Genomic DNA, 26,261 nt, shown 5'->3' with positions numbered 1-26,261 from the left:
GAGAGTGGAGATGTGGTGCAAACTGGCTGTTAGCGGCTCATATTTGCTGTGAGGAGGGCTGGGTAAGCTATGCAAATCAGTCTTTCGTGTGGAGGTAAGTGTAGCGGAAAGGAGGCAGTATTTGCCCTGCAGCACTGTTGCTCCTGCTCAGCAGGTGAACGATATGAAAGCTTCCTTGAGATATTGGGACACTAAACATGTCTGAACTGCCGAGGAGCGATTTGGAAATGTATATTGATCGTGTTGAGATTGCCTTTCTATTTGATAGCTCGTTTATTACAACAATTTGCACCTGCTAAATGTAACCGCTCCCAAGGTATCATCTTCCGTACCGTAGCTATAGACAAAAGCAATTTGACCCCAAAACCCCGTGGTCTCAACCGGCATGATACTATGTACTATAGAATTGTGAACCCCTAGCTTCTCGCATGTGCTACAAATGTAGGCTTTCACTTCACACAAGTCTATTTCAATGCTTGACTTTTTCTTTCTCCTCGACAGCCATACCATGTCTGTCGCCACCGATGCCGGTGTGCTCCATGCCATTTGAACTCTGATCGCTGCTTGGTGCTTTGCCGACCAGCATGTCGGAGTGCTGACCAACACCGTGTCTCTCATGCTGCGGGATGTTGGCATCACCGGTCGGCTCTGCCTTGGCAGGAGTCCATGCCAAGTAATCTCGGCGGACCTCAACGTAGTCATAGGCAAACTCGCCGAGCTGATCATCATCCATACCTAGAAGCTCTGCCTCGTCGCTGGCTCGGAGCTTCAGACCGGGGATGTAGTTGATGCCCATGGCAAGAGCGTAGCTCACGCAGAAAGCCCAGCCAGTGGCGGCGAGAATATACGCAATCTGTACATAGAGTTGTCTCCAGTTGTGATCGATCCAGCCTCCGGTGATGATGCCAGAATTAACACCATCAAGACCGATGACATAGGCGGCACCGAAGAAGGCATTGGCCAAAAGGCCCAACATACCAGCGATACCGTGCTCAGCGAAAACGTCCATGGTGTCATCAATCTTGATCCAGTATTTGACTATGAACAGGTCAGTTGAAATCTTGTTTATACCTAAGACGAAACATCCTCACTCTTTGTTGCGTAATTGCATACGATGCCTGTCACAACGCCGAGAATGACGGACCCCCAAGCCGTGCAGTAACCAGATGCAGGGGTGGCTGCAACGAGACCAGAGATGGCGCCGGAGCACCAACCGACCATAGACCATTTCCTGGCGAGTCTCCAATCGAGCAGAACCCAGGTGATGGCGCCGAACATGGCAGTCAAGTTCGAGTTCCAGCAAGCTTGGACAGCTCTCAAGTTGGCGCCGAAGGCCGATCCTCCATTGAAGCCTAACCAACCGAACCAAAGGAAGACTGTGCCGAGCACGATCAAAGAGACGTTATGAGGACGGAAATTAGCCATCATTTTTTCCTGTCGCCTGCCGAGAGCCAAGCTGTAGGCCAATGCAGACATGCCGGAGCCGATTTCGACGGGGCCACCACCAGCATAATCGAGGACACCATATTTGAAGCCCCAACCGTTGATGTTCCACGCCCAGCAGGCAATCGGGCAATAGACGATTGTGGCCCAGCAGAAGCAGAACACGCACCACGGGAGGACGCGGCCACGCTCGGCGACAGCACCAGCTGTGATGGCGGCTGTGGTTGCGCAGAATTGCATCTAGATGCATATCATTAGCCGGAACTCCCTAATCGATGGCTAGATCTCCGTATCATACCTGGTAGAAGGCGTACAACAGCTCTGGAATCAATGGACTGCCAGGACTTGGTGCGGCAAGAGTGTACATGAGACCGAAATGCTTGAGATCACCGATAAAACCGTTCGTGGCTTGTGCCGAAAATGCCAGCGAGTAACCCCAGAAATACCATTGGAAAGTGATGATCGATATCGACATCATGCAGACCCAAATCATGGATAACGCTGACTTCCGCCGGGCTAGGCCTGAGTACAAGAAACCCAGGCCCGGTATCATGACTACGACCATGGCGCTGGCAATAATGATGTAGGCTTGGTCACCTGGCGCAAACCACTGGTTGACATTCTCCACAGCTGAGGTCAATTGTCAGCAACTTGATTCTTCAAATAGTTGTAGTGATCAGTTGGCCAAAGATGAGTTTGTAGGGCTCTCGACTAAACTCTTGATAGAGGAGAGAAGTGATGGAGTGGGGCAGAATATTCACATACTTGAATCACCACCGGTAAGTGCGCTCGATCCGTTGAATTGAGTCGGGGATCCAATCCAAGCATACGAGGGCGAGTAGCCCACGGGCGCTGGAAAGGTCGTCATGGTCGGCGAGGTAGCTCTGCAGAGCTCGAGTACTCTTTAATAAGAACCCACGGCAGGCTGGCCCGAATGCTTGGCGCGGGAAAGGAAAGGATGACGGCGCTTGAGAGGAACGACGACGAGGGAGGTGAAGGAAAAGGGAAGAAGAAATGGAGAAGGGCAGAGCAGGGGTTTTCTATTGCAGATGTGCCAAGGTTGACCGTGAGAAGAAAGAATAAGAGCCGGATGAGTGGGCATTTCGAGCGGTGCTGATAAGAGCATGGGCAGAGCGAGATACAGCTCCAAAGGACGCTTTACTCAAGTCGATCACTGATGGATTACCACCAAACGCATGATGGGGTCGGGCGCTACTGATCGGCGGAACGATGCAGCTTCTGCACGAAGTGAAGGTTAAGGTACCGATCCAGACGGGTGTGTGGCCCATGGTCAGACACGGTATCGTACGCTGTTGCCTGTCTATTATTTACTGCAGCTCAGGCTGTTCAGCTCCGCGAAAAGCTGTCGGAACGTTATGCGATGCCATAACATTCGCCCAGGCGGTGACCGCGTCGAATTACAGCAGACTGCAGCAATTTCACGATGATGGGCATATGAAAAGTTGATTTTGGTCATCCACATTACGGAAAAGCTGTGGAGCAGATTGCTGGTGTGTGGCTAGACGAGCAGCAGTCAGGGAAGGATGGGAAAATGGAATGAGGTTTTTAGGTTGGGGGGAGCTTTTTTGGTGGCGGGATAGAGGGCCTCGGGGCAGCGATTGGCTGCAGAAGTTGATTGCACGGACGGGCTTCTATGCAAGTCAAATAGTAGTGTCAGGTAGTGAATGGTAGCGGACCCACCGGGTCTCATAGTCCATCATAGTCCATCATAGTGGTGGGTAGCGTGGGGAGCACGAGGGCATCGTCTCCGTTTCGTAATGGTATAAGCCTCCGAAAACGGATCTGTCTGCCCTATGATTCGTCCCTTCCAGCTTCTTATCGCGCCAAGCCTGAACAGGTCTCCTGCATCTGCTGCTGCTGTCCTAGACTCCTAACGCCTCCTGAATAATGGAGCACTACTGCAGTAGGCCCTCCTCTTCCCCCCGGAGCGTCTCGCTCGCGCGTCCCGACGTGAGATCTCAGAGATCTCACTACCGCTATCATCCTAAGCCCACGGGCCCAATCCAGCAAGATTCCCTCATCCTCTCGCTTGATAATGCTCCCATTGTCCATGTCACCAATCACCAGGCATCGAAAGAGGATTCTAGGATGATCTTGATTTCGCCTGTTGTCTTGGCGGGCTTGTGCCAGAATTGCCATTCCTAAAATGAATAAAAATGAGACGAATGGGAAGCTGCAGGACCGGTCGAGCCACAAGGGCTGACTAGGTCTAGATTTTGGAGTGTCGAGTGTGGCACGCTGCAGAACCAAGGAGACGAGCAAGCCTATGCAGCAGCCAGCACTTGCCCGCTGTCATATGTCTGACCCCTGGTCCGTGGTCCGTGAAGATGTTGGGCCTATTTCTCGGCATGTCTGGGCAAATACTTTCTTGTCACGCGAGCATTAATTCCGCTCCATCCGATGGTCATTATTCATATATTAATATTCCATCTGACCGCCGGCGCCTGTGTGGAATCCCTCTCCTAGTCGTCTTACGTTCATTTCACCCGATCATATTGGTATTAATAATTGCAACGGCCGCCCGCCTCTTCGCCGAACTCTGACAAACGGTTTCGCGTCTCTCCAAGTGCTGGCCGCGATCCAATTGTGTACCTCGTCGTCGCCAGTTGCTAAGGGTTTAGTGATGCAATTTTTCATGTTGAATTTGTGAAGCTCAAGATCGCCGTCGCGGCCACGACGAGCCGAGCCCATTCGCCAGCTGCATAGAACAAAGAGAAAAACGATGAAAGAACACAAGGTGCAATGAAACAGTCAGCATGAATCTCATGATTCTCCAAATATGGAACAAAGGAGTGTCGCTATACATAGTCTTTCCACGAAAGATACTGTTGAAGAGCATTCTTGTCCTTCGTTTCCCTCATATTCTCTTCTACAGCTTCCTCTCCTTCATAGTCATTACAATTTCATACTTTGAAAACTGCCCACCATTTCCACCGAGCCAATAACCTAATAAACCTCGCTTTCCACCAACTGCACAGCCAAACACCACTCAATGAAGAATCGCCACACCCCTCTGAACGTCCTTCGCTCCTCTCCCCTCTCACTCTCCATAACGCTTTCCTCCCCTAAATCACCCACGGCTATAACTTTTAAACAAACTAAGAAGCCTCGCCAATCCTTTACAACCCTCTCCTCCCATTTCTCCTCCGCCCTTGCCCTCAAATCTCCCCATTCCAATTTCTCACCTCCCGTCTCTATCTCCCCAACCACCGCAGACCCAATGCCCTGGCTCTGGTCCTGTCACAAATGTTCCTCCCGCTACCCCCTAGGTGCAACCCGGCGCTGTCTGCACGATGGGCATTACTTCTGCGGAGGCGGAACGATCTCAGATCCACGAACGGGTCGGATGCGTCGACACAAAGCGTGCGGGAGCGAATTCGACTATTTGGGGTGGGAGGAGCTAGGTGCGTGGAAGGAACGTGCACGCGAGTGCCATTCGCACACCCCTTCACTATCAGAAAGTCACGGGCATAAGAGGAAGAGGTCGAAGAAGGATTGCACAACCCAGTGTCTTTACCCCAGCGCTTGCCACTGGAAAGCGAAGGAGGTGAAAGCCGCAAGAGCGGCAGAAGCGACGAAGAACGCCGACTTCAGCTTTCTCGATCCGGATCGTATCGCTCAGGCGCCCGTCACCCGTGCCGGAGGCGGTAATGAAGACCAAGAAGTCAGCCGAGGAGAAGGAGCAGAAGATACCAGCTACGAGCCCATCAAGCTTGTCTCTTCGATCAAAAGTCTCTTTCGCTCCTCTTCTTCCACCAGCACAGCCACCACCGACCCTATCAAAAACAGAACCCAAGAATTTCGGCAACAGCTAAACCCTCTCTCCTGCAATCCCATCTCACCACCGCGATCCCGCAGCGTCGACAGCGCTTTCATCCTCCCAGAACTCGATTTCACCTGCACGCCCCACACCGCTACGGCCACCACTATACAGCCAGTCTCCTCACTTGCGGACTTAGTGAACTCTACTCTGCAGGCAAAAGACGCGGAGGGGAATGCAGTAGGTGGGGGTGAAAGTGAGGGAGATGGGGATATCGACATGCCTGATCTCTGGGACGTTTCGCCTTCGTCGTCCTCGTCCGAGGACGGATGTTTGGAGGAAGGAAGAAGGGAAGCTTCGCCTCTTTCGTCTCAGAGTGCTGGTTGGGGTCACCTGTGCACGAGTGATGAGGGCGAGGAAGGGAGGAGGATGAGCATTTAAGCCCGCGCATGAGGTTTGCGAATTATGTATTAGTGTGATGGAAGTAGATTGAATATGTTCCAATTGCTTGATCATTAAAGTGCCATTCCTTAGGCACGATATTCTGCGAGCTATCGAAGCAAACACATGCCATCGTCCAGCGACATTCTGCGAATGCATTAAGTTTGAAGCTCGAAGTCTTCATCGGGGTATCTCCTGCATTGTACATCATGCACGCTCGCACGCTCGCTGAATCGCTGCACCATTGCCACCACAAGTAAATTATAATACAGCTCACAGTTCTATCAAATCGATCTCCGAGAAATCCGGTGGGCTCCTCCGGTAAATCACTCTCCCCTTGGCATCCAAGCCAGTCCCCTCATTACTAATCCATATGTACTCAGAAGTAGCGTTCGTCCTCTTCACCTCATCGTCACTAATACCTAAATCATCTCGTGGTATCCAGATCACTGGTCGACGTGCTCGGAGCGCTGAATGTTGGAAGGCCCTTCGGACAAGCTTGTCTCTGTCGTCGGGAGTCAAGTCTTCGATTTCGTCGTTGATGCCAGCGAAGAGAGCTTCGCCAATGTGATTTGAACCCTTGTGCTGTGCCTCGATATCTGACGATTTTGTGTGATGCCGTCGTCGAGGAGACTTGAGTGGAGCTTTCAAATGTTCTACAAAGCCTGGAGAAATATGTGATGATGTGCGACTGCGGTTGCCACGATCGGCCCAGGACTTTGGGTTCAAGAGAGGGTTGGGTGGCAATAGTTTTCTAAGGTCGCTTCTCAAATCTGGGCCAGCGTCGAAATTCTCCATTTCAATGCTTTCCTGGCCTCGGTGGCTGCCTGGCTGAGAGTAACTTGGGCGGCTGTCCTCAGCGTCAGGCGTCCTTCCCGGGGATGACTTCCGCTCTTCTTGCTCATGTTCCTCGACGGCCCATCGCTTCTCCTGGGCATGTGAAAATTCTTCGTCGCGCATGACTGCCTCGTCCTCGAGCGTGATCGGCAAGTATCTCAAGAGAGGACCAAAAGCAGTATTGAGCAGGTATTGAAATATGATCGTCAGGAAGAAGGCGACAATCATTATGATTCCCTGAACTTTACACGGTGATCCGCTGGTTGTGGCCACTCCATTCTCTAATTTAGCATCGCGGACCAAGAAAAATAACCCGATCAGGCAGAGCTCCATCGTATACAGGCCAGTGAAGAGCTGATTAATCGCTGTTGGATACAGGAGACCGCCAGTATCAAAGCCGAATTTGGTCACATATAGAGTGTTGTAGCGATAAACGAACCAGAAAAGACTGAAGGTGATGATATTGAAGATGAGAATCAAGGGTGAGATCACGGAATAGATTAGACCTTTACTTCAGTATTAGTTTAACCACTTTCGGGTGGATATATGACTTGACCTACCAATGCACGCCAGGTTGGTGTAGACGGGAAAGAACTTGCCCCAGTGAACATTGGGTAGATTAATCTGGCGTCGAAATTTCTGCCTTGCGGTGCTATCCATAATTGGAGCTAGGATATACCATTTGAACAGTTCACCCAGTTGTACCAGAGCACCACCGCTTGTACCGAACGCCTGAAGCAGCATATACGAGAAGAAATAGTTCGAAGCCTTTGGCAGATTTGAGGCCAGTAATGAAGGTGTGCTTTGTGGGGACTTTGCCAGTTCCGGGATAATCGTAGTAATACCCGACGAGATTGACACCACCAAGAATACTTGGACGAAAAGGAACGTGAAATAGTATATTTGTACCGTGAGCTCAACCGACATACCCGTCAAGCAACCTTGGGTCTTCGCGAGAAATCTCAGCAAAAGTGGCAAGATCAGCAGTATAAGAGCGAGTAAGGCCGGAGGTAGCACACCCTGAATGATCGCTTTGGCCACTGCCGGTATCCTGCCGACCCAGTGTAAGCCTTTTAGGCTTTGAAGGTATGTGAGGTTGGATACGAGACCAGTAAACGTTACAGGAGCAGCCCACGTAACCACAAGCCCTGCGATGAGAACAAGGATGATTCCGGTGCGAATATAAGTTTCCCACCATTTAAGGGACATGTTCTCCCAGATCACATCACCTGGCGATATCTCAACGACCCGTGGAGCCATTTGTTTGGGAATATGGTGACTGGCACATTGACAGGCCATATGAGCTGCAACCTGATGGTTGAATTGGACGAAGGCGGAATTCATGAGTGGATATTTCTCGGGATCTTTTTGATCTTCTTCTATCTCCAGGTTGAGCCTTGCAAGCTCTTTTCTACAATGGTAGATCGTGTCGACCTTTTGGCCCAGCAGAGGCAGTGATATCATCCACTGCCATCCAAAGATCGGAAGCCTCATTGTATCTCTATCGCCTTCTTTGAGATATTCTTTCCATTTTGGTTGGCCTTCATTGGGATCATAGTCTTCATTATGCGCTGTTCGGTACGTGATTTTAGGCTTTTCTGCTTCAATCTCCTTTTTCTTTTTTGGTTTCTCGTCTTCACCCACATCGTTCGGCTGTTTTTGTTTTGGTACCGACTTCTTGTTGAACACAACTCTGCCGAGACGATCAAGACCTTCGCTTACAGCTTCAATACCTTGTCCTACGACAGCAATCGGGATGATGGGCTTCTTGTGAACTGGTGACTCCGGTCTTGAACGGCCCGGTGAGGGATCGTCCAGGATTTCGTCCAACGTCTGCCCGAGTTGATGGGGATTACCTGCACTGATGCCGTCCGTTTGAGCCATGTTAAGGCTAGACTGATTTACTCCATTTATTCCCACTGAAGACTGCGCCCCGGAGGTTCCTTGTGGCTTATTTCTCTTCGCGTCCTTTTTCGCTTGCTTGACAGCGGCTTCTTTGGCGTTCTTAACAAGTTTCGTCTCCGCTGACTCCAAGGATTTTGCCAACTTATTACGTTGCTTTATCTTGTCGCTCAGATCGTCAAAATTCCGATTAATCCATATGTTGCGGATGCCTCCAGGGTATACATCATAGAGGCCATCTAGCGCCTCGAACGTACACCACTTGGTTGGTATAGCTGTGATGAGCACTGTCGTAGCAGAAGCGCGAAGACGATGTTGAGGGGATGTGAGGTAGGCTTGCCGTAAACGGATGTAGCCCCTAAGCTCATCAAAGAAAACCCAACAGGAGTATATGATGACACCAAGAGCAAGCATCAAATGAGTCCAATACCTGTTATTCTTGAAAGGATGTACATTGCCCCATGCAAGAATGTCGAGTCCATTCACATTGTTCCAGTCAGTAGAACCGTTGCTCTTGGTCTTGGAAAATTCGCCCAGATCAGCGAAATGGGGCCCCCTGCCGCCGACAATATTCACTGGAAACAGTATTGGAAGAAGAATAAGGGCACAGGGAATAAAGATTTTGAGCAGGGTGCGCAGGTATCGCAGGAAGAAGTAGGCGTCCAGGCCGCACTTTTGAATGAATTCGGAGTTTGTAGTCTTGAAAACGGCGGGGATCCATTGTAGGAAGCCTTTTGAAGGAGCTGCCGTTCGCTCCTTACCCGGGACCAGGAAAGTTTTTGGAAGATAGATGCGCTCCAATTTATTGTTGATGATGATGAACAGCAAGATTTCGAGGCCAAAAATGACAGCACCGGTAGACAAGGTGGATAAGAAGGTGTTGAGAGAGCTGCCTTTCGACTGACCCTCGCCCGCTCCAGAGTCGATGACAGACAATGCACTGGTTGGGACTGCGGTAGCAGAGGTGGAGGAGGTAGAGGTCATCTGTTCAACCAGTTGGTTGGTGACCTGGCTCACAGCCGAGACGAGAGTCGGGTTTACACTATCCATGTTGTTAGTGAGGAGCACTCAATGGGCTGGATAGAGGACTACTTGCCTCCTTTCTGCACCAGGGCGCTTGGTTCACGGAAAGAAAGGAAAGTCACAACAATGGAAGGAAGGAGGGTGCCATTGAAGAAGACAAGGTAGAACAAGAACCTGTTCACAAGAAGCAGAAGTGAAAACAAGCGGGCTGTAGGAGGTAGGAACTAGGAAGAGGGCATTGTGGTGAATAAATCAAGGCAGTCCCCCTGGTATGATTAGGATAATTAGTTAATAATCTTACAGGCAAAGGCTACGTGACGCCATGTGCGGCCGCTAAAGAGGCCCAGAATGTGCTTCCATCCCGCGCGTCCTCCGCCAATCCATTGGCATCAAACAGTCTTGATGATGAGGCTCCCAAACATGATACCGTCGTGATACTCTGACAGCTCACTGAGCTGGGCCAACATGATCCAATGGTCTAGGCCGGTGAGGCCTCCCTAAAGCCCTAGCAAGGTTCCGCTAAGTCGTGACTAAGCAGACCTTCGTCTACGCGGGGTTAGCCGCCGGGCACTGTGGGGTCCCCGCCCAAAATAATCCATGGGAGTGAGAACCCAATCATACTCAACCGAAGCCCAGTCGTACTGTCAATGAACTCACACTCTTCCTTCCTCATCTAAGAGTGCAACCCATGCTGCTTCCTGTTTGAGATGGCGACAAATTGACTCTGCTGTCCTTCATCCACCGTTGCTGCTATCCGTTGGGACCCGGGTTCCAAACGCTTTACCTAGGCCCGTTGCTCTAGTTGAGCTCCAGAGATACCTGACCTGCCCCACAGCTGCTATTCCTGTCTCCTCTTTGTGTTCAAGGCTTTCAATTCAAGATGCCTCCGTTAGGCCCAAGAAGGCAGCCCTCCCGGAGGGGGTCAATGGCCGACGTGCCGGATGACCTCCTCGATCAGATCAAGGAGCTCGAGAAAATATTCTCCCTCGAAAAAGACAAGTTGATCCAGGTCACGGATCACTTCGTCAAAGAGCTGGACAAAGGCTTGAGTGTGGAGGGAGGCAGTATCCCCATGAATCCAACATGGGTAATGGGCTTCCCAGATGGCAATGAAACAGGCACCTTCCTCGCCCTCGACATGGGTGGGACCAACCTCCGTGTCTGCGAGGTCATCCTCCTAGAAGAGAAGGGCGAATACGACATCATCCAATCCAAATACCGGATGCCCTCAGAGCTGCGAACAGGCGAAAGCGACGAACTTTGGGAATACATCGCCGACTGCATCCAACAATTCATCGAGTACCATCACGAAGTCGAGAACCTCGCCGAGCTTGACACCATCCCTATCGGCTTCACATTCTCCTTCCCTGCAACGCAAGAGTATATCGATCACGGCGTCCTCCAACGGTGGACCAAAGGCTTCGACATCAAGGGCGTTGAAGGCCAAGACGTCGTCCCCCTCTTCGAAGCCGCCCTCGCCAAACGAAAACTCCCCGTCAAACTCTCCGCCCTCATAAACGACACGACCGGCACCCTGATCGCCTCCGCCTACACCGACAGCTCCATGAAAATCGGCTGCATCTTCGGCACCGGCTGCAACGCTGCCTACATGGAAAATTGCGGTTCCGTCCCTAAGATTACGGACTACAACCTCCCCCCGGACATGCCCATAGCCATCAACTGCGAATACGGCGCCTTCGACAACGAGAACGTCGTCCTCCCTCGCACCAAGTACGATGTGATCATCGACAACGACTCCCCGCGACCAGGCCAGCAAGCCTTCGAGAAAATGATCGCAGGCCTATACCTTGGTGAGATCTTCCGCCTCGTCCTCGTCGACATCCACGACAACAAAAATTGCAACTTCTTCTCCGGCCAGGACATCAGCAAGCTCCGCGACGCCTACACCCTCGACGCCTCATTCCTCTCGGACATCGAGAACGATCCTTTCGAGAATCTGCAGGAGACAGGAGACATATTCAAGCAAGAACTAGGCATCACTGCCCAAAAACCCGAATTGGAATTGATACGCCGCCTAGCTGAACTGATCGGCACCAGAGCGGCCCGACTGTCTGCGTGCGGGCCAGCGGCCATTTGCAAGAAAAAGAACATCACTACCTGCCACGTCGGCGCGGATGGAAGCGTGTTCAACAAATATCCGCATTTCAAGGCCCGGGGCGCAGTGGCGCTAAGGGAGATCTTAGGCTGGGAGAAGGGGCAGAAAGATATGGTGAATATTGTCAGTGCAGAGGACGGCAGTGGTGTTGGTGCTGCACTCATCGCGGCTTTGACGATAAAGAGAGTCAAGGAGGGGAATCTTGCGGGGATCAAGAACGCGGAACGGCAGGCTTGAAAGGCGCACCGTTCTGGAATATGGGTGGCTGGTTTCTAGATAGGTATAATATGGCGGCTATGTAAAAGGTGCTCTGGATGCGTTGTCATATATATACTGGGTGACTTCCACGAGCTCAACGGCATGGATATATGGGGCAACGCGAGGGAAATAAATCTATCATTGCAAGCTCCCCTTCCACTGCCTCATCACCCCCTTACCTCCCACAACCTCACCACGCCCTGCTCATTCCCTACCGCCAACATCCCCCCATCCGCATTCCACCCCACACTACTAATCCTGCCCAGCGGCGTCTTGCTTGTAGGCCAATTCTTATACACAGTGCAACTCGGCAGATGAACCAACCTCAAGGCATCCCTCTTCCAGCGACTACTCAAACACAGCACCTGCCCATCAGGCGAGAACACCAAGGAACTGATCGCCGTAACCAATTGATCCAACGCTCTCCTCGGCTTCGGTCTGGCGGGCACAGCATCCCGTCCCTTCCACTCCCTCCGATCATAAAGGTTGACAATTCCACTCGAACTCCCCACAGCCAGCCATCTATCCCCTCCAAGCCCATCCACCCCTGTCCCTCTTCCTCCCAACGCAATAGTCGTGATACCCACACCCCCCTCATCAATCCATCTCCCCACCACCCTCCTCTCCTCCATCGCGTACTCAACTCCCTCGCCCCCCTTCCCCAAAACACACACCCCCCTCCCATTCCCCCACCACTCAAAATCTGCCACCCCGCCATTTCCCTCCACCCTCACTTCCGCAACCCACTGGCACGTCCTTGCATCAAGCACATGCACCACCCCGCCCCCCTTTCTCACACTCCCCACGATCCCAACCCACGACCCACACGGACTCACTTTCATCCGCTCAAAATTCCTCAAACGCTCCCCACCTGGCCCCACAACTTTTGACACCTTCGCCACGTTCCCAGACTCGAGATCCCAGACATGGAAGTACCGTCGGCGGGCGGAGAGGAAGATTTTGTTGCCGGCCGGGGGGAGGAAGAGGGAGGTCGTGAGGGGCGTGTGGCGGAGGTGCAGGGTTGTCAAGAGTGGGTTTGGTGTGGTGTTGGAGGAGGGGGGAGGGGAGGGAGAGATGTGGAATAGAGATAGGAGGCCGGAGGGGCCGGAGGTGAGAAGGAGGGGGTGGTGGGGGTGGAAGGTTAGGGCTGTTATTGAGGACTAAATATAGGATGAAGAAGTTAGTGGGATTCATAGGGCGGAAGAGGAGGGGAAGGGATGGGAGGGGACAGGAGGGGGGAGTACGGGCTGAGTGCCACCAATGTCTTTGAGCCGGTGGACGTCTATCTTTTCCGGGCGGAGTTTTCTTCTTCCGCCGGGAATCGTAAAGGATTGTTGTGTGAGGGGTGCGGTAGATTGAAGAAGCTTGTCCAGAGGCTGGGCTGACAGATCGTCTGAGTCAATTGACATGTCGTCAGCTGGAGATTGCTCAAAGCCGTCCGATGCATTAGATTTTCTGCGTTTCTGCTTTCTTGCCGAAGGATTGGCCCATTCAGGTGGAGGATAGAGTCGCTCGAACTGCTGTCTCAATCGCTTCGTGTATTCTTTGCCGTTTACTAGATCTTCTGCCTCTGTGACTCTCAACTTTCTTAGCCGAGAGTTGGACGCGAGTGAGATGACAAGACGTTCGTCGTCGCTGTCGATCCAGGCTGGCTCGTCGTCTGATCCGTCCGCTTCATTCTGAAGCGTTGGCTTTACCAACTTAGATCCATTGACTTTAGAAGGTCCTGAGTCTAAAAAGAAGAGCTAAAAATAATTCAGCGTGTCTTCGCGTTAAACAAGATCAAAATAGTGCACCTGCGAATCGTCTACATCCCCCAAACTTTCCTCGTCTGACCCATGAACGGAGGCTTGTTCGACTAAATCTTTGTACTCTTCATTTGAAAGGCCATTGGGGTCGCCAACGAGCTTCAGGTTCTCGTGAAAGCCGACGTGGTCACCAAATACAAGTTTTTCAAGCTGCTTCTCCGTCTCGTCCTTTTCCAAAAGCAGATTGTTTGCAGCCCCCTTCCATGGAGGCGCTTCTTGGTAGATAACTTCAGCAGGCGCCATCAACTAATCAATTGGATTTCAGGCGCCGACAGAGCCCTGTCAATGATCTCTTGCATGGAAAGATTGATATCAAATTCGTGCGTCATTCTATCCATTCATCTTCCTCAGCTCGGGCCGAGCCTTTCTCCGCAGCATGATAGAGAAATATATTTCGATTTTCTTCTAATATACAGATGCAAAGAATCATTGAAATTACGTGTGAAAAGGCTCAGGTCGTATGCAACTGTCATCCTACTTACCTTTTCTGAGGGAAAAGCGACAGCCAAATATGAATAGGACGCTGTCAAGTCATCATATGTTTTCCAAGCTTTTCTCTTCCTGCGTCAGATCACCTGGACAAAAATCAGTATCTTGTTCCTCGAAACATTTAATTGCTTTTTTCTTTCTTTTCCCTTAGGAACAGTCCTGTCAGAACTTGGAATCCGTTCGTTTCACATTCCCTGCTTTTCTCCATCCGACTGCGGTCCTAAATCTCGGGGAACCTTGACGTTGCATTCACGTTGGCTTACCTGATTAGCTGGCTTATAGGATCCATCCTTTCAAACGTAAAAGTAAGCCTCCGGTTCCATCTACTCGGGAATACAGGATGACCAGCCAATCATTGGATTTACGCTAGCTAAAAGACAATGGGAAAGTTCACAGAATGTTGATCAATGACATGTCATAAATATTTCGGGGGCTATTCCTGAAATGTTCGTATACTATCGTACAGCTGAGACTAACCCCTAGAAAGACATTTTTCTCACCCATGCCCTATGTCATATCCAATTGACTGTTCGTAAAAACGCCCACAAAATATCTATCCGAAGAAGTCGTAGCCTACGAGTTCCCGAGCAGGCTGGTATCTATCGCCGGTATGCAAGGTCCTTGTAGCTGAGGAAACCGACTGGTGATGGTGGTGGAGGTGGTGGATGCTGCAATGAGAGTTTGGCGTTGATTCTGAGGGACTTCTTCATAGCTTTGGTCTTGCTTGAGGAAATTGCTCGGTGGAGGTCGTCACTGAGCGTGTCTGATGATGATTGAGAGAGCTGTCTGCGGTTTGGTGGTAGTCCTTTCGGCATTGCGGATGAGAGGTGCGGAGATGAGGGCTTGTTGATAGTTAATGAGAGGTGCTCGGGTTTGGTAATAGCGTCTTTCGAATCTATGAGGGTCGAGCTTAGTCCTTGAGTCAACTACGGGTCTAGTATAATCATACGTTGAATTCCGAGTCAGACCAGGTGTTGAAGGAAGAGTAGTCTGGAGGGTCACCAAAAGATTGCTTTCTTTAGTTCTTATGGAATAATGGAAAAGAAGCAGAGGCCAGAGAAATACCGCTGTCTTTATAGTTTTGGTCCACGTCAGCTTAGACGTGCAGTCACGGATGAGATTGTCGATACCCGATGTTATTTGTTACCCCTCCATGAATAGCAAACCATGCTGCAAAGGTAATCCGGGGAAGCACTTCGCCTCACCGCTAGTCGAGCAGCTGTCCGGGAAATAGGGCCTTTGAGGAGATGGTTGACTGTCTCATATGGTGACTATGGAAGGGAAGGACTGAAAGGGCAGGAACTGCCGAGAGGGTATCATCACATTTGTTTGGTCATGTCACTTCAGGCAGACGTGTGCAGCCATGAGTTTGTTTGGACGCCACGCTACCTTTTACCTACCTTCTGCCGCTATATATCGCATTGTTGTGAACCCTTCCCTGGCGAGAGTGAGGACCATTGGTGACTAGCTATTTGACTGAAAGCGATGGAGCTCCTGGACCCACCTGGTCTTCGATTCCCGAGTGCTGTCAAAGTATATCGATGTGATGTTGTTCAGCTGCTCATCAGTCACAATTGACATTTGCATTCAAGAATTATGCAACGTGATATCGATTTTTGACAGAACGTCGGTAAACACATTATGGTTTGGGCAATCTCACGGCCATATCAAATTTCTTTGGATTCTTTTTTTGTGGCAGGCCAAATCCAGGGCCAGCTGTTAAACATCCGCCGGAGATTCATTTAAACTGCAGCCCCGCTTCCGTAGCCCGAGGGGTACATGCATAGGGCTAGTCCGGCGAGTTTCTAGCTTTGCGAATCATCCGCAGTCAGGGCAGGCAAGGCAGGGTCCATCACTCAATCCAATCTGCTCCACCATGGTGAGCCTCAAAGTTCAATGGGAGCATACACGTGCTCAGGCGTGGGAGTCCCACTCTTTAGCACATGGGGGTTATCAAAGCTGAGAGACTGCCCATTCGTTGATCCCCACGTACACCATTCGTACCCTGTCCGACCGTCTTTCAGAAATATCTCTCATATACAGCCCCTTTGGTTGTTGATTCGAGTCCCTGATATGAAGGCTGGCGCGAACCTCAATTCGGCAAAGAATCTAATCAATGTGGTCTTGTTGCTTTCTATATCACCGGCACTGCAAAGTAATGCCTAGCACCTCTGGTGATGTCATATTTTGAGAGTATATCAGTCCCTGCAAATGCAGGCTGGCTCTTTGTATAGCGTTAATCAAAGATCATGGTACTCCGTCTATTCGATCAGTTGCCACTGGGAGGGGGGATTTCGGAAGTCCCCACGAGATACGGTCCCTTGTTCTCTCACTTTGCCATTGCAATCTCCCTGACTTTAGACGAGCTCAGTCTAGGTAGAGATAAGTCGTTCTCGCTTCTACCCTCGTGAAACCCTGCAGCCTTCTAGAAGGCCCCAAGAACGAGGTCTAGAGGTACCTTATCAATCCTTCGTCCGGTACGCTCCGTGGCCACTGAAGACCAACTAGCATGTGGCAGTCTCTCAGATCGCGCCAGACTATACGACCTAGCTTTGTTCCCAACGGCTGAGACCTTTGGTTGGCGATATCCGGAGATTGTACGGACTGATTGCACGCAAGGCTGGGCTCGTCCGCTAGAAGCCACGTGTGCGATCAGCAATAGATCTATAAGGCAAGTCTTCAATCATGGAAGTCCATTCATGTCCAGCTCGAAATGACTAAAGCTCATCGTCTACCCTTGACCCTGAGTTCGTCCTTATGATTCTGTTCAAGGATGGTGTGCACGGAGCTGTTGTGGCTGCCGCTTATGACGACAAGCGTGAGAATGTTGATGGCAAAAGAGGGTGGACCATTTCCATCAATAGTGAAGTTGTGGCAATAGGTGGTGTGAAGTTGGGGGAAGGTCTCCTTCAACGGGAAGAAGATTTTGCTTTTCATGGTGGTATCTGGCATGACAGAAGGGATGCAAACATTACTAAGGTCTCTTCAGAAGAACCATCAGATGAATCAAGAAAAACCATCGGCTTGAAACACGATAGAGCCAATCAACAATACATGAAAGAACGGGGGGCAAAAAAACATCCGGCGGCGAACATGATTTGGGAGACACTTAAGGGAGATGCCAAAAGGTCGGGAAGATCTCCTCCGTGTTACGTCAGATGACAATTTTCACGAGCCCCTACATGGAGTGAGAGAGTTGAGTTCAGTGCCTTCGAGAAAGGCTACTGGCAAAGGATATGAAGCACTGAAACTAAAGCCCGACGCCATCTTAGTGAACTATGTAGCTCTGCGAACCAGCGCCGAGCTCTGTGGACGTCTTCCATGTCGCGATATAACCACCGTCGTCTTGGGCAACGTATCGCTTTGAGAAGGTGTAGTAGCTTGATGCCGCCGGTCGCAAGGTGTGAAACGAAAAAAGCAAGAAATGGGTTTTATCAGTATCTGCCTGTGCTCAGATCTTCTTCTTTCAAGGAACCTTCACTTACCCTTTTTCTCTGACCTGCGTTCGGACATTTTCTTTTCCCGGAGTGGGCGTTACCGGCCGTCCGAAAAAGACGAGGCGTACTCCGTAGGGTGAACTACAAATAATAGTATGATTTCTCTGATAACGTCCACACCGAACTAGAAGGCGCTACTGCAGGTACGCGCCCACGGGAGATGAGAATCCTGCCGGTCTGATAGTTTGGGTCGCATGACTTCTCCAGGCCAACGCAGTGAGATGTGCAGCTGTAATGAACAAGAAGATTGAATCTGAAGGCTCTTCATTGACAGCAAAGCTAGCTACAGACCGTATGATTTTGATAGTAATAGTCATCTCTCCTCGTCCCCACAATCTCCTCAAGTATCTCTGCCTCGTCAAGAACACCAACCTCATCATTATCCACATAGATTAAGAATTAGCTTCACCGCTCCCCAGGCCTTCACCTCCTTCAAGGCAGGCAGGCACGTGAGTCGCAGGCGCAGTACGGTTGATCGCATTAAGAAAACTCCCCTCCCTTGGATCCGTAGATGACCAGGGTAGAACACCATCCATCCATCGCTTCTAGCATCCTGTCTGTCGGTGAAAAAGGCCGTATGCAAAACTCATCCAACCTCGTAAAGCTCAAACCCGTACCGCTTAGTAGTAGGGGAAGATTTACAAGAGGAAAGCAGCAAGACCAGCAACAAGACCCAGGCCGAGACCCGAGGCAGCCACCTTGTTTCCAGCACCGGTGAACGGGCTGGGGGTGGGGGCACCTGGAGTAACTGGCACAGCGGAGGCCGAGGGAGCGGATGTAGCGGTGCCAGCTGGGGGAGCTGGGGAGGCGGACGAGGGTACAGGGAATGGTGGGACTGGCACCGCGCTTGATGCTGCTGGGGGTGTGACGACCGATGAGACGGCTGGTGGGGGAGCGACCGATGAGACAGCTGGAGGAGGTGCAACGGAGGTCGCGACTGGGGGGGGACAACTGCGGTGTAGGCTGGGAGAGTTGGCACCACTGGCTTGGTGATGGTGCACGGGCAGTCGGTGATTGTCAGCGTGGTTGCCTCAGTCACGGTGTAGGTGGCGCCATTGTGGACGACGGAGGTCGGGCCAGGGCAGTAGGTGGTGTAGGAAGTGACGACCTCTGTGGTGTAGACGGTCTCATTCTTCCAGGCAGATGCGCCAGCCGCAAGGGCGAGGGGAGCAGCGATCATAGAGTAACGCATTTTTGCTGATGTGGTGGAATAGATTGGACGTTGTTGGTGGTGATAGTGAAGGAGAGAGTCAGATTAGGTTGATGGTATTAAAAGAGCGTAAATATTAAGGATTACTGTAAAAGAGTGAAATCGGTGTAGCACCGGTGTTGTATGGATGGAATCAAAGAGAGATGGATGGGAGAGAAAAGGGGGAGTTTGTTGACTCTTTGTAGGAAATTCCTGCGCGTGGCCAGTGGCCAGTGGCTTACCTCCACTAGTCCAGGGAAAGGAGTGACACTGCACACGAGCAATTTCGGTTCCTATTGCTCACCGCTAAAGAGCTTAGCTACTTAGTGCGGCTCTAGTCGACGACGAGCTGCCAATGACACTCGTCAAGATCCATGGTCGGTGGCGGGTACCTGCAGTGTGCCGTCTACCCTCATTTCGATCCGCCCATAGCGTCATGCACCGTGCAGTGCAATTAAAGCAGCGAATCTCCAGTGCTTGCAGCTTGGGGAAATGAGGCCTCTGCATCCTGCACGCCGACTGGTCAGCCTGTCGTCTCTGTCGCTTCCACATGTCGACGGACTCTCATCGCCGGGCGTTAACAATTGGGTAGACCAAGAGATTCCATCTGAGATAGATACGGCCAATCAGCCTCGAGCTTTGCTTGAAGAACCACGACGCATCTCAGCTTCAGGATCGATCTCACGTGTGCTTCTCGAAAGCTGACGCTTCTGTGGTCAGTATTGGCGCTGCATACAAACTCGTAATCTGGAGTGCATTGGCGCAATTTGACCTTGCAGCGACTCACAATTGACTACAGCTCAGAGGCTCGCATCCCGCACTTGCAGATCTGTTGTTCGAGAGCTCTTGTACGAGCTATGGTCCGAGCAGCAAAAGAGCAGCTGATAGCGAAATTGCTGTTCTAGGGCTGCACCGGCCTTCGTATCCTGAGTTTAAAAATTCGGAATCTAGAATTTGCGGCACAAACGGTTATTATCGATACCTCATTACTCTGAGCGCGCCGCATTATGAAGTTGATAGATATGACTCTCGTTGTCATGGGACTTTCCGCGTTGACCATTGTGCTTCCATCAATGTTCGCGATTCGGCCCTGAATGCTGTACACTCAGCTCAATAATGCTTCGTATGAACCCCATCTCCCCAGCACGTCTTCCTTGTGATTAGCCTCCAGCAGAATATATGCAGAGCGAACTAAATTGTATGAGTCTTCAATTTAGTTGATAGCAAGTCTCTCTAAATCGGCCATCGAGCTAGAGTTGCCGTCGTGCGCGCTTGGCTGATAGCATTGGAAAGACCCTAGACTGAAAGATTGTGGCAGAGGCAGCAAGTGACAGCTCCAAGGGCTATGAACCCACATTCGTGTGCTCGAAAGGGTAGGATCTTGATCGCTGTTCGTCTGAGGCGGCGAGCTGTGTGCGTGTGTAAGAGCCATGGGAGATGAATCTCGTCCGTTCTTGACTCAATATGTGACCGAAGCCCCGCAACCAACGTGCATTGCTCTTCTTTCACTCATAAATTTATGATGTCTTTTTCCCACGCCTTTAGCATGCTTTGCCCAGACCTCATGCAAGTTGGTCGACTGTTGTGCGTCGTTGAGCCTCGGATCCGCGAAAGGCTGCGGCAACAACGACCGCCACATCCGTACCCATCTGTCACCTACGTCTGGGTAATTTTTGTGGATATCAAGCACGTGTGCAACACCACGCAAGAAAAAGAGCCTCCTGGGCTTGACAGAATCTTGTTGATTCTTTACTAATCTTGAAGGTGTCTAAAACAGAGAAAGGTAAAAAGTCTATGTCAATCAAATAGCAACAATTGTGAAAGTCATCAAGGTGGGCCCCGTTGTTCAGAGACAACATCCACACCATGGTATCTTCGAATCACCCACCACGTCGATTCTCCTTTTTTCGTTCTCCAGCTCTGTCTATGCTCCTGCAGCCGTGTCCTGCCTTCATCCACTCCTTTAGCAAATGCACATCCTCAGATATCCCACCAGTGCCCCCTTGCTTTCCTCGACCGTCGCTCATCTCTCTTCACCTTCTCAAGTCCGTCGCTGTTGTACCTTTTCAAAGGGAAGAATGTGGCGCTGGCCGTGGACCCAGGAGCAGTGCCCGTACCGCTGGGCGTGCCCGTTGCTGTTGGGAAGCTTGACGAGCCATTTCCGCTGCCGCTTGGAATGGGGTAAGGTGGCGATGATGGCCCGGTGGGCTTAACTGTGGCCTCGGCCGAAGCTGTGTGAGTCACTGTGACAGTGTAGACATCTGTCACGGTGACGGTGGAGCTCGGTGCTGGGCAGCTAGAGGCACCACCCCCGCCTGGGCTATTGCCAGGAGAGCCCTGCGTTGGGCTGCTACCGCCAGGTCCTTCACTCCCTCCGGGACCTTGGCTACCACCAGGACCTTGGCTGCCTCCGGGACCCGGGCTCCCATTGGTAGGGGCAGGAAGACTTGCCCTGCCAGTGCCGGTGCCGGTTGGGAAGTACGACAGTGAGCCGTTGGAGAAGGAATAAGGAGCCGTGCCAGGAGCAGTCCCCGTGGGAATGGGGAACCCTGTTGGCTTGCCAGAAATCGCGTGACGAGGATATTGGTGATGCTGACCGGCGAGGGCGGTTGCGGCAAAGGCCAGAAGAGCAAAAGTTTTAGTCAATGGAGCCATTGTATTGTTCTGTCCTTTCGTTTTGGTATATGCTGGGTGGTATACGATCGGGTTTTTGAGGTCGAACGAAGAGAACTTGTACCACGTCTAGCTTAAGGCAGAGTAGTAATGTATGAACCTGGCGTTGAATGAATGAACGGGGCCTTCAAGGTCCCAATATAAAAACGAATGTAGTTATTCCGAAACGGAACGATGAACCAACAACGCAACAGTGAGGCACACAAGACGAGTGATGAACAGCAGAGAGAGACGAGGGGGCAGAAAGCAGGCATATATTTGGTAAGACAAGATGGCGTTGGTCTCCCTATTCAGCATAGTAGCAGGACGGAAGCAAAGCGATAGGGGGGAGAGAGTGGCCCCACCTACAGGTGATGGCCTGTCCAGTGTGATGACAGATCGAGAGCATGGTGTACTCCACCATTGTCCTTTCATTTTTGGGATGTATGGTTGTTTCTTAGTTCGTTGGGGTCAGGGGAAGATATGACCGATCCCAGCTCGGTGATTGGAAGAAAGTTCAAGGACCTAATGCCTGGTCCAGTATGGTGGCCGCTGTTTCAACCGCTGATCTGGCCGTTGATAAGCCGTTCCGGTGTCCTGTCGCACGGTCGCACGGTCGCACAAAGGCACCGCTGACTCGAACTGCATGCAACAACAATGATAGGGCATACTCTACAGTCGGGCCACCAAGCTGAGAGAGCATCCTCGGTCGCTTCAGGCGTCTGTCGTATTGGCAAACGTCATAATCACCATGCACGAGGAAAATTAAGGTAGGAGCGGGGGGCCTCTTCGAGTCTTCGTACGCTTGAAGATGTCGATCGTCGTCAGCGTTTGTTTCTGCAGGCTATTTAATTCAGGGGCTACTTCAGGTCTACTTCTTCTGGTCCTTTGCCGAAGGCACAGCACCACCAACGCCCCTTGAATCGTCATCCGTATCCATATGACGGCAGCTGTCGATTGATGCTGCGACATAAGAGTCAGCTGAAGAACTCAAGTTACATACTTGTTCTTGCTTGAAACGTCTACAAGACTTCTGAGCTCGCTACTAGGTTTTGCGATTACAGTTGCATAGTACTAGGATCTGATCCTTAGATCGCGAAATGACGCGCAGGGTTTGTGTTGTCGTGGGATTATAATATCGAAGGCACTGAGACTGTCTACTCGAAAATTGAAACCATGCCATCAGCGGCGAGCCAAATGAAAGGAATGCAATGAGGTAGTTCATCCTTTACCAATCCGAGACCGATTCATCATGACACAAGAGTCTGCGAATTTTGTCGCCTTCTCGATGGAGAACAGTGCCATTCATGTGATATCTATAGGTCACATAAAGGCTTCTATCTGGGCATCTCATACCACTTGACACTCACTCGCCCGCCCAGTCCTCCTTGAAATCCAGCATTCATCCATCCATGACTTAAGACATGCCCTTCTCACACCTGCTTCTAGCTTTCAACTGCATTGATCTCGGGGAGCTTATACTTAGTAGCAGGCTTTTATGCTGCCCCGTTCGACCCGTAGTTGGACATCCCCACATGCAGATGGTATCATGCACGGCCTCCCACCTGCTTCGTGCTCTTGCTACCTGAATATTAGCAGGAGGAATCCCGTTGACCGTAACCACTTCAATCGTTCCAATCGCCAAGATTGACATATCAAGTCCACATCAAAGTCATTTTCTGCCTGCAAAGCTAGGGTTTGCCTCAAGGGGTTTCGCTCCTCCGCCTCGTAATGACTCTTCTGCGCTAAGAAGTTTCGGCGCGGGCGGGAAAACGTAGACCCGGGGGAAATATATAAATTTGTGGGCTAAAGTATGAATTGACTTTCTGCAAGCCTTGTCGATAAAAAGAAGGCGTTGGGACTGTCATTGACTCATCCCACAACACTTCCCACCAACTCGTCCACTCCCCGCGCAACCGTATCATCTGCTCCGAATTCACGATACTATGGCGAAGGGAAAAGTTGTTTTGGTACGTGATCCTTCCCATGGCCAAAAACATTTGTAGAAAGTCTCGCTAATTATATCTAGGCCTACAGCGGTCAGATTTCGTCTGAAGATCTTGTGAGGAGGCACTTGCTGATATAGGCACGCAGGTGGTCTGGATACGAGCTGTATCCTACGATGGCTACTTGGTAGGATACCCACGACCTCGAGCTTCCTAAAGTATCATTGAGGACTGACTATAGAATGATACAGACGAGGGATATGAGGTCGTTTGCTGCCTTGCGAACGTTGGACAGGAAGAGGATTGGGACGCAGTCGAGAAGAAGGCACTCAAGATTGGGGCCACAAAGATGGTGATTGAGGATCTACAGAAAGAGTTTGTGGAGAAACTGTGCTTTAGGGCTGTACAATGCAATGCTCAGGTGCCTATACCTCAGTTGCTCATTTAGCTTGCATGGACTGATTCAGGCTCGCAGTACGAAGGACGCTACCTTCTGGGCACCGCACTCGCACGTCCTGTGATTGCACGTTGTCTTATGCGAACGGCAGAGCGTGAAGGCTGTGACTTTGTGAGCCACGGCTGCACCGGCAAGGGCAACGACCAAGTCCGCTTCGAGCTCGCTGCATATGCAATCAAGCCTTCTATCAAGATCATCGCCCCATGGAGAGAGAGTAGATTCTTCAACAGATTCAAGGGCCGAAATGATCTGCTGGACTATGCTGCAGAAACAGGCCTGCCGGTCACGTCTACCAAAGCCAAGCCCTGGTCAATGGATGCCAACCTTGCGCACGTAAGTGATGTTTTCAGAATACAATTTTTCCTAATGCGGCCATCCTGTCGAAAGTCAAGAGTAGTCACGGGAGTAAAAGTTCGAGAGACATCTATCGACTTCTTCTCGACTTAAGTTAACTCCTCTTTGATTATCTCTTGATTTCTTCACTACTCCTTTTCAACCTCCTCTCGACTCCCTCTCGTAGTCTGAAGAAGCATTGCTGACTCCGATTTTTCACAAGTGCTCGTACGAAGCCGGAGTGCTCGAGAACGAAGATCAAAGCCCTCCAGAGGATATGTGGACTATGACTGACGACCCTCAAAAAGCTCCTAACGAGCCTACCGATATTGTAATTAGTTTCGAGAAAGGTATTCCGACCAAGCTTGTCACGCCACAGAAAACGTTCACGGACTCTGTACAGCTCTTCAAGGAGCTCAATCAGATCGGGAGGGTCCATGGTTCGTGACTCAATTGTCCTCCCTTGTTTTTGGATATTGGCCATTTTTTGGATTCTTTGGGGTCGGAATATTCTAATACTTGTGACCGCGATCTAGGTATAGGCAGAATCGACATTGTAGAATCGAGATTTATTGGACTCAAAAGTCGAGGATGGATGAAGCCTACGCACCTTCTCGTCGTTCTATACATGCTAACTTTCGAATAGGCTACGACGTAGGTTATTTCCGGTTTCCCATTGTGGAATTTGTGCTATTTGGGAATTTCTCCTAAGGTAGATCGAAGGGAAGTGAAGGAAAATTGCGTCTGGCTCCTAAGATTTTGGGAGATAACCTTTCTATTTCATTTGGTCTTGGAAAATTGTTTTCTTAAACTTTTTCACACGAAAAATATGTTTGCATATAGGTAACGTCTTCTGACTGATTCATTTATACGGAGTAGTCACCGGCGCTCAGCATCCTCCGTCTCGCTCATCTCGATCTCGAGGGTTTGACGCTTGATTCGCAAGTTAGGGCTCTTCGGGATCAGGTAAACCCTGCATCATTACTAGTGGTGTCCTTGCAATAATAGCTGATGTTCGAGTCCAGTTCATTACCCATAACTGGAGTATTCAGCGTAAGTCAATACGTTCATATTTTGATGGCAATTACTGACCTTCTCCATAGTGTACAGCGGGCTGTGTAAGTAAAAGCTTTCATATACATTTTCAGCTTGTACTAACGCCTCAAGACTTCGCGCCGGAGCGCCAATTCACAGAGGAGTGCTTGCTCATCAGCCAAGCTAACGTGAACGGCGAAGTTCGTTTGAGGTGCTACAAAGGGAATGTGTATATACTCGGTCGGTCCAGCAGCTCAAGGCTATATAGTCAGGAGGAGGCCTCAATGGACTCACTAGACGACTTTAATCCAGAAGATACGACAGGATTTATCAAAATCCAATCCATCAGGTTAAAGAAGGATCCAGATCAATGGGCAAAATAATGGGGGAATGACTCTAGCCATTTCAAGGGTCTTCGGAGACATAGGCTGGGTGAAGGGGAAGTGCTTCTTGCCAAAGATTTTGACTTTTAGGTTGATATTCCCATACCTTTGGATGTCAAGAATACCCTTGGATGTGAGACTTATACATGGAGGTGACATTCGTGCCCTAGGAAAGGAAGTTAGCGATTTGATCAGTGATTAGGAGATTGTTATCTCCTTAGTAGATGGATGCCTGTCTAGAAACAGATCTCAATGAATAGAATATTTGGACACTTTGAAGATGTTCAGCTGGAACTCTTCTTCGCCGGCATACTTGAAACCCCCCTTCGCAAAGAACAATCTATTTTGTTACTTTTGCGTCTACCTATTGTTTTGTTATTCAAAGTGCCGTCATGACACTTCCTGTCTAAGTTCCAATCACTCGCCCCCGTAGCTCCTTAGCAGATTGCTCGCATTCATCTTGTATTCCGAAATCTGCTCTCATCGATATCAGGCATCTGGTCTAATTCTTTCTTCTGCTGAAATTCATCGAGTGGTCTAAAGGGCAGCTTGAAATAATACACCACAATTTTGACATGTGCCATTGAGAAGCCGTGGCCACTCTGAGGTTTCCAAAAAGAAGTGAGAAAAAGATGAAAAAATAAGTCGTACCATACTTCGACAGCATCGCT

General features: G+C 50.5%; 7 protein-coding genes across 7 annotated transcripts; 3 read left to right on the top strand and 4 right to left on the bottom strand.

The window, feature by feature from the left end:
- Nucleotides 1-469: 469 nt before the first annotated feature.
- Nucleotides 470-2,008, bottom strand: KY384_002478 (uncharacterized protein; the record flags this gene model as incomplete). Its single annotated transcript, XM_044811001.1, has 3 exons — nucleotides 470-1,038; nucleotides 1,092-1,683; nucleotides 1,742-2,008. The coding sequence occupies 3 exons, from the start codon at nucleotides 2,006-2,008 to the stop codon at nucleotides 470-472; spliced, it is 1,428 nt and encodes a 475-aa protein (XP_044671884.1).
- A 2,802-nt stretch (nucleotides 2,009-4,810) lies between these two features.
- Nucleotides 4,811-5,665, top strand: KY384_002477 (uncharacterized protein; the record flags this gene model as incomplete). The annotated part of the gene is made up of 1 exon (XM_044811000.1): nucleotides 4,811-5,665. One exon carries the CDS (start codon nucleotides 4,811-4,813, stop codon nucleotides 5,663-5,665), a length of 855 nt encoding a protein of 284 aa, XP_044671883.1.
- Nucleotides 5,666-5,938: 273 nt separating this feature from the next.
- KY384_002476 (uncharacterized protein) lies at nucleotides 5,939-9,454 on the bottom strand (the record flags this gene model as incomplete). Its single annotated transcript, XM_044810999.1, has 2 exons — nucleotides 5,939-7,008; nucleotides 7,063-9,454. 2 exons carry the CDS (start codon nucleotides 9,452-9,454, stop codon nucleotides 5,939-5,941), a joined length of 3,462 nt encoding a protein of 1,153 aa, XP_044671882.1.
- An 853-nt stretch (nucleotides 9,455-10,307) lies between these two features.
- KY384_002475 (uncharacterized protein) lies at nucleotides 10,308-11,780 on the top strand (the record flags this gene model as incomplete). The annotated part of the gene is made up of 1 exon (XM_044810998.1): nucleotides 10,308-11,780. One exon carries the CDS (start codon nucleotides 10,308-10,310, stop codon nucleotides 11,778-11,780), a length of 1,473 nt encoding a protein of 490 aa, XP_044671881.1.
- Nucleotides 11,781-12,991: 1,211 nt separating this feature from the next.
- Nucleotides 12,992-13,852, bottom strand: KY384_002474 (uncharacterized protein; the record flags this gene model as incomplete). Its single annotated transcript, XM_044810997.1, has 2 exons — nucleotides 12,992-13,546; nucleotides 13,598-13,852. The coding sequence occupies 2 exons, from the start codon at nucleotides 13,850-13,852 to the stop codon at nucleotides 12,992-12,994; spliced, it is 810 nt and encodes a 269-aa protein (XP_044671880.1).
- Nucleotides 13,853-20,764: 6,912 nt separating this feature from the next.
- KY384_002473 (uncharacterized protein) lies at nucleotides 20,765-21,871 on the bottom strand (the record flags this gene model as incomplete). Its single annotated transcript, XM_044810996.1, has 2 exons — nucleotides 20,765-21,471; nucleotides 21,802-21,871. 2 exons carry the CDS (start codon nucleotides 21,869-21,871, stop codon nucleotides 20,765-20,767), a joined length of 777 nt encoding a protein of 258 aa, XP_044671879.1.
- Nucleotides 21,872-23,382: 1,511 nt separating this feature from the next.
- Nucleotides 23,383-25,590, top strand: KY384_002472 (uncharacterized protein; the record flags this gene model as incomplete). The annotated part of the gene is made up of 10 exons (XM_044810995.1): nucleotides 23,383-23,406; nucleotides 23,466-23,498; nucleotides 23,624-23,803; nucleotides 23,858-24,172; nucleotides 24,396-24,612; nucleotides 24,819-24,826; nucleotides 25,052-25,138; nucleotides 25,198-25,225; nucleotides 25,276-25,290; nucleotides 25,340-25,590. The coding sequence occupies 10 exons, from the start codon at nucleotides 23,383-23,385 to the stop codon at nucleotides 25,588-25,590; spliced, it is 1,158 nt and encodes a 385-aa protein (XP_044671878.1).
- Between the last annotated feature and the right edge of the window lie 671 nt (nucleotides 25,591-26,261).

The sequence above is a fragment of the Bacidia gigantensis genome (genome assembly GCF_019456465.1).
Source record: "Bacidia gigantensis strain McMullin 20006 chromosome Unknown contig_156, whole genome shotgun sequence".
NCBI classification, from domain to species: domain Eukaryota; kingdom Fungi; phylum Ascomycota; class Lecanoromycetes; order Lecanorales; family Ramalinaceae; genus Bacidia; species Bacidia gigantensis.
Note: the sequence above shows the minus strand (reverse complement) of the source record. Positions and strands in the feature narration are given on the sequence as shown.